The 7,025-nt window shown below is 39.9% G+C and overlaps 2 protein-coding genes across 2 annotated transcripts; both read left to right on the top strand.

Moving 5' to 3' along the window:
* The first annotated feature begins 389 nt into the window (after nt 1-389).
* Nucleotides 390-833, top strand: LOC136442018 (zinc finger protein 514-like). The gene has a single exon (XM_066438607.1). The coding sequence runs from the start codon at nt 390-392 to the stop codon at nt 831-833; it is 444 nt and encodes a 147-aa protein (XP_066294704.1).
* A 5,189-nt stretch (nt 834-6,022) lies between these two features.
* Nucleotides 6,023-6,638, top strand: LOC136442019 (collectin-10-like). The gene is made up of 2 exons (XM_066438608.1): nt 6,023-6,131; nt 6,361-6,638. The coding sequence occupies exons 1-2, from the start codon at nt 6,023-6,025 to the stop codon at nt 6,636-6,638; spliced, it is 387 nt and encodes a 128-aa protein (XP_066294705.1).
* The last annotated feature ends 387 nt before the right edge of the window (nt 6,639-7,025 follow it).

A 7,025-nucleotide genomic window follows, 5' to 3' on the forward strand; every position in this document is an offset into this window, starting at 1 on the left:
TCATTGCAACTGTCAAATTACCGTCATTTACAACTTTGGAATCACAGCATTTTCTCATAAATTCAGCAAATTATGCCCTTATTTACATAACCGATACATCAATCGGTTTCCCTCTCTATGTCACGGTTCTCAGTTCATGTGTCTTGAAGCGCCATTGTGAAAATCATTGACCACATGTTGCCTGAAACTCTGTCCATGTGCATATGGTGTATAGGTGCCCTCTCTATTATTCCTTACAGACTCACCAGAAGTTCCCACTGTTTGTTTAGTCCCCTTCAACTATCAACTTCAACAATATACATGTCAAGTTTGTTCACAGTCTTACACAAATTCATTCCATCAAATCTACGATATTGAATTGTTCCTGCAGGATCTGGAGTTTGATCAACATGGCAGCCAGAACAATATCCCATCTGAATCAAGGAGATGAAGGGAGTGGACTGAATTCTCCGCGTGCCCACCAGTGTATCGAGTGCAGCAAGAAGCTTCGTTACCAGAGTGAACTAAAGAGACACATAAGGACTCACACCGGCGAGAAACCTCACAGATCTGAGGAGTGCAATAAGCTGTTCAGCAGGCTGGGCAATCTGAAGACCCACGTGCTAACTCACACTGGTGAAAAACCGTACAAATGCGAGGCGTGCAGCCGGCATTTCAGTGAGCTTGCATCTCTGACAAGGCACATTAGAACTCACACCAGTGAGAAACCGTACAGATGTAATGAGTGCAACAAGCATTTTAGTCAGCTCATTAATCTTAAGACACACATCCGGACTCACACCGGTGAGAAACCGCACTGGTGTGATGAGTGCAGCATGCAGTTCAGTTACTAGTCAAATCCGAAGAGACACATACGCACTCATACTCGTGAAAAACCGTACCGTTGTGATAGATGCAGCAAGCAGTTCAGGGCACTGTCAAATCTGATGAGACACATGAGAACTCATACTGGTGAAAAAGTACAAGTGCGAAGACTGTAGTCAGCAGTTCAGTGAGCTTGCTTCTCTGACAAGACACATTAGAACTCACAGAGATGAAAAACCGTATAGTTCTGAGTAGTGCAGCAAGCAGTTTTTGAACTGTCTGTCCTGAAGAAACACATGTGGAACTACACTGGTAAAAAACGGAAAATTCAGTAAAAGTTTTTATCCATCAAGTAATGACATAAAGTAAAAATGTCTTTGTAAGAGTAACACTATTGTTTGACGTATTGATATCATCGTTTGTCAACACTTAGCTACGTTGTCTTTGTCTGTTTTCACTTAAGCTATATTTATCGTCACTTTGTAGTTGTAAATATTCATGATCATTAGCGTTTAGAATCCGTTCAATTATGTCAGTTATCAAATTAATGCATCAGGGCCCAAAACTGGTGTCTGCAAGTCGTTTCAATAAATGTTGGATTGAATTAAAGAAAAAAAATGGGCAAATGACCAATGTCGATTGCATACAGTTTGTAAACACCACATTTTTGTCATTTTGAATTAGGTTTACATGTTTAACCCTATCCAGACTGGGGGGGGGGCTAAAAGTGCCCGCGGCAACTTTGACATCGTATTACTGCCGAACGATGTATGCTACGACTACCAAACTTGGTGACTTTTCCTAGAATTTTGTTGGGAACAATTTTATACTAATGGTTAAAGTTTATCATTTTTCATGTTGCCATGGCAACGGGTTTCTGACAGGCATTTTATGCAAAAATCATTAATTTTTTGAAAACAATGATATTTCTCAGGTTTTCTTGCACAACTACACTAGTTTTCCTACATGTATAACATTATATGTAATAAGATGTAATTTTCCTGATTTAATATTCATAATTTATGCTAATTTGATGACGTTATCAGTCAAAATCCAAGATGGCGAACTATATCACTATTTCAGGTATCAGCAGGCTTTTTTGCCTTTAAAATCGTCAATACCTGACATTTTCTTTATCAGAAACATTTAGATTAACGTTTCTAGTCTATTTTCAGTGTCCTTTGGGGTCATAAGTGGAAAAAAAGGATTTTTAAAAATTTCAAAATGGCCGATCCAAGATGGCGGATCCCAAGGGATCGCTAACAACACATAACGTCACTCTATGGCGTCATTTTGACGTCAACGTACTTACCATTGACGTTGTATGCCTTGCATACCTTAAAATGAATAATACAAACCGTTTTGCTTAATACCTTTAGATACTACGGGAATTCCCTATTTAGCCAATAAAATCACATCGATGACGTCATAATTACGTCATATTACGTTAAAACGTCACTAAAATTACAGGAATTATAAAACTTGACGTGATTATCACTCCCTGCAAATTTGGTGATGATACATCATACCGTTCGGGAATTTTGAGGGGGGGGGGCCGAATCAGCCCCCCCCCAGTCCCAGATATACCCAAAAAGCCCAGTCTGGATAGGGTTAAGTTTTCCTTGGGTCGGTAAGATGTAGATTTGTGTGAAGCTCCTCTATTTCCTATCAGGCTGACAATCTAAGTGTATGTACACTGCCATTGATCGAGTGGTACAATTCTAACGTTACTACTGAACAAATTACGATAAAATCTGACGTTTCGGGCGTCCATCTGACTGCCCTTTTTCACCGAGAAGAATAAAGTTTACCTACGGATGCGTCAAGAATGTTCCTAAATTCTAAATAAACAAAAGGTAACGACTAAGGCATTCTAAACTATGTTCTAAATAAATCACTTGATCGTATTACTGCCATTGATCGTATTACTGCCGTTGATCGTATTATTTGGTAAAGTCTTGTGTAAAATAAAACACGGTGTGCTGAACATTCTCTTCGAAAACGAATCTCTCACGTCCGTTGATGACTATGCAAACTCATAACCTTTTGAAACAAGCTGTTTTTCTCCAACACCTGCATGCATAAATGTAAGCACTAAACCTTACGGCTTTCGCAGAAAGAACCAGTCAGAAATTATATTCTTTCTAAAGAGAATTTCATTCTGATCAAATAATCGAATTATTGAGTTTTGATATAATTTGTCTCGACTGTTTAAAGTGTGACGATTGAAACGATCCAATATAGTAAGTTTAATCTTTTGTTTTCTGTAAGTTTCGGTAAAAGTACATTTGCGTCAAGAGACACACGTAGACAAGCAAGACGGTGGTCATTCGTTAAAAACAATATATACATCCTATGTCTATATACACAAAGAACTAGAGCCATGCATTGATCACAAGGTAGAAAAAAATTGTATTTCTGGTCTAGTTTAGTTGGGATAAGATTTATTGCTTATTATCAAGGATCATCACAATTATCTGATAGTTTGGCAATTTATGCCGTCTCTGATGATACTAGCTGAAATCGCCTCGCGTCGAAAGCAAAATATGATTTGCTTAACAATATTATTTATTCTGACGCATTATTGACGATGACTATTTCAATGCATGATTTCTCTACAGAAGCTGTTTTTCCCTGGCATACGTATTCATAAATGTGCACAGTACACATAACGGCTTTTGTGTAAAGAAACGGTCAGAAATGAGACGATTCTACATCAAATGACTAATGTGATTACGTTTTTATTTAATATGTCTTGATTGTTCAATGTGTGACCTTTGCAACACATCAGATATGGTGAGCTTTAATCTTTAATTTCTGTCAGCTTTGGTTATCAATAATAAAGATTAGTCCGGGCCTCGAGCCTAGCTTAGATCGACGAGCGTCTTGTCTGGTGTAGGACGTGTTTTTGCTGTCCACAGACCTGACAAGTGGCATCATGCCGGGAGTGCAGCAGCAGTCGCAGACTAACACTGGAGGTACCACGCTTTTGTCTGTTTTTTGCCTTCCATTCCTTTCGAAAATATAGAAATGTCGCCCTATAGTTAGCCTTTAAAGGATCTAAAGTAGTTAGGGCTAAGCAATAGTTTGGCTCTTTCCATATGTAAACAATTATTTCACTTCATAAGTAAATATTCAGTGTAATTTACAATCCTTGAAAACAAGTCACTAAAACCTTCCGCCAACGATCTGTTTAGCCTTTTCTTCATTTGCGTGTTTGCTGTATGTTGATAATGATCGAGAGCTTTTATCTCTGATGTCCCTAGACTACTTACATTGTTGACTTATTCTGTAGTGATGACAAAACGGCTGACTGATTTCCGTTCTTTTGTTAACTCAATCTGTGTTAACAGAACACGAAATATGGACAAAAACAGTACTTAAATGAGAAATTTGCCTAACTCCAATTGTCCATCCCAATCTAATTCTTTTGTAAATTGCTTAAAGATCTGCAAAGATTAGAAAAGGCATTCACTGTAGACGAGAGTCTAGTGAAAAACAATTCGTTCGTCATTTACATCCAAGACATATGTTTTCTAATTTTAATTCCTTTAACGTTAGTACATACATTTTCCAGTCCTTAAAGTTTTTTTCCAGATATTCTTTCCTCTAAATTTGGAGAATATTGATATCAATGTTTCATATTCTATCAAGGCACCACGCCCATGCAGCAGCCTCAGACTGATTGGAGGTCACGTGCGGACGTCGCTGCGAACATACCCAACCCTTTGTACGTCACCAGAGCAGGTAAAACGTTTTCTAGAAATTGATGTGGAATGTATCATAATTAATAGATACTATTGCTTTCTCATTCTCACTAACCCAACAAGGAAACTACGAAGTGCTTTGGTTGTTATTGTAAACAATTAGGGGTTTACTTAAGATTGGAGGTACGTCTTAAACGTTTTCCAAAAGGTACTGTTCCTATATCTACGACTCTGTAACGTCACTTAAAATGATCTGTGGTTGAGGTATATGGCACACTAGCCAGTGACGTATTAATGTCCCACCTGCATTGATAATAAAAGCGATAGACCGATACAATAGCCCCGCCCACTTCCGTCAAAACGTAGAAATGCAAAATTAAAACGTAAAAATTCAAACATTTGACAGACATGCAGTCACACTATCATTGGTCGAACCGTTAATTATAATGGACAGACAGGATCATTCTATTAGGGCATGGATTTTGTATCAGTTCTCACCACACAACGTCATCGTATCTTTGCTCCTTTAATGTCGATATGTAGTGGTATAGTGTTATTGAATCTTACTATATGTAGGAACGACTAGAAATTTGAGTTTTTTATTCAAGTTTCAAGCCTCATAAAATGCTCTGGATGCCTTTAATCAAGTGCCCTATTGATATCAAGGAATATACATACTGTCCGAGGAAGTAACGAGGAATATCTTCGAAACTCTTTCTCGTCTTTAAACAGATGCAAAGTACGATGTGGACGCCAACAAAAAGCCTAAGTGTCGCAGAGTCATCAAAAAGTTGCTGCAAACTGTTTGGTTTGTGTTGGGTCTAGCAGTTATCATCATGTTGCCTTATCTGACAGGTAAACCTTTTGTTATTTTCTTACTTATATATGATGTATTGAAAAAAGTTGAATAAAATTATTTCTATTTGGGGACATTATTGCGTCTTATCCACCTCACTTGTTTGTGTAACATAGTTAAAGTCATCAGTCTTTCTGAGGAGATGGTCAAACTGTTTGGAGAGATGACTGAACTGTCTGAGATGGCCAAATTGAACAGGTGGAATGATCTGGAACGTCAGTGCAACTTCCTAATATGAAGTTCAAATTTTATAAATGGAAAACATGCCATATGATTGAATGGCTGATGCGTCATAATGAGGTAACTTGCTATTATATCAACTATGATCAAATATATGTCAATTTTTGATTCTGGCTTCAAGCAAAATCTAACTTTTTTCTGTTTTTCTTTCTGTCAGGGTCTCCAGGACATACGGGGGGAGAGGGAGACATAGGCGCAGTTGGCCCTACTTTCACTGAGCCTCCTGGTAAAAAGGGACCAATAGCGCCTGTTGGTCCTCCAGGACAAAAGGGAGCCAAGGGGCCAGCAAGCTCTGTTTCCCCTGGACCTCCAGGAGAGAAGGGTCCAGTGGAGCGAGCTGGTCCTGCATCTGTCTGGCCTCCTTGACCTCCGGGAGAAAAGGGAGCCATGGGACCGGCTTGCCCTCTAGAGCAAAATGGAGTCATGGGGCCAGCTGGCCCTGGGTTTACCGGACCTCCTGGACCTCCGGGAGAAAAAGGAGCCATGGGGTCAGCTGGACCTCCGGGAGAATGGGGTCCACAGGGGTCAGCTGGTCCTGCAGCACAAGGACTGATGGGTCCTCCAGGGCCGCCTGGTTTGCAAGGAAGCTCAGTTTGTCCTACTGGCCGTTCCAAAGCCAACGGAGGTGAGGCATCACCCTGAGTTCCGAGGCATTTTGATTAATGGTTTGTGCTGGGAATTGATGTGATTGGCGGATAATTTTCTTGTACTATCGCCCACCCTGTTGTATCAATGTAAAACATTTTTTTTCAGGATCCTGTCCCGAACGTTATGCGATGTGGCGTGGAATCTGCTACAAAGGGTTCAAAATACCCTTGAACTTCCACGATGCGACTGAGACCTGTCGCAAAGATGGCGGCACCCTCGCCATGCCCCGAGACGCTGAGAGCAATGCCTTCTTGTCATCTCTCAAGCAGCCCTTTTTTGCTCATCTGATTGGCCTGCATCAGCGTGAAGAAGGGAAGTTTGAGTGGATCGATGGGTCGCCACTTGAGAAGTACACCTTGTGGCATCCGTCACAACCAGAATAACCTTTTGGGGAAAAAGATTGCGTCATTCACTTGGCAAATAGATGGTCGCACTGGGAATGCCACTCCGCAGTAAGTTTCTTCTGCCAGGTTGTCCCAGGTACTTAAAAAACGCACTTTATCGTCATCACTTCAGAATAATATCATTTGGACTCTTTTTCTTAGAAAACTGGGAAAATGTTGTATTTTGGAGTTTTGAACGGGGTGTAAAATATACCCTTTTTTGTTCTTATTAGTTCGTCAACTCAAGCCATGAGAGTCAAGTCAATTGTTATGGTGGATGAGATTCTGGTACAGAAAAATCCATGCCTTTGCCATGACCGCGTAAAGCAGGAACTAACTTTAGGAACTTAAGATGTATAATGAAAGTTACTGACTTTTATTCAATCC

This window comes from Branchiostoma lanceolatum, chromosome 9 (assembly GCF_035083965.1).
Source record: "Branchiostoma lanceolatum isolate klBraLanc5 chromosome 9, klBraLanc5.hap2, whole genome shotgun sequence".
Classification (NCBI taxonomy): Eukaryota; Metazoa; Chordata; class Leptocardii; order Amphioxiformes; family Branchiostomatidae; genus Branchiostoma; species Branchiostoma lanceolatum.

Coding starts and splice junctions, on each gene's coding strand:
- LOC136442019 (XM_066438608.1), top strand. CDS start 6,023: ATGGAGTCATGGGGCCAGCTGGCCCTGGGTTTACCGGACCTCCTGGAC. Junction 6,132..6,360: donor GGAGAATGGGGTCCACAGGG/GTCAGCTGGTCC, acceptor ATTTTTTTTCAG/GATCCTGTCCCGAACGTTAT.
- LOC136442018 (XM_066438607.1), top strand. CDS start 390: ATGGCAGCCAGAACAATATCCCATCTGAATCAAGGAGATGAAGGGAGT.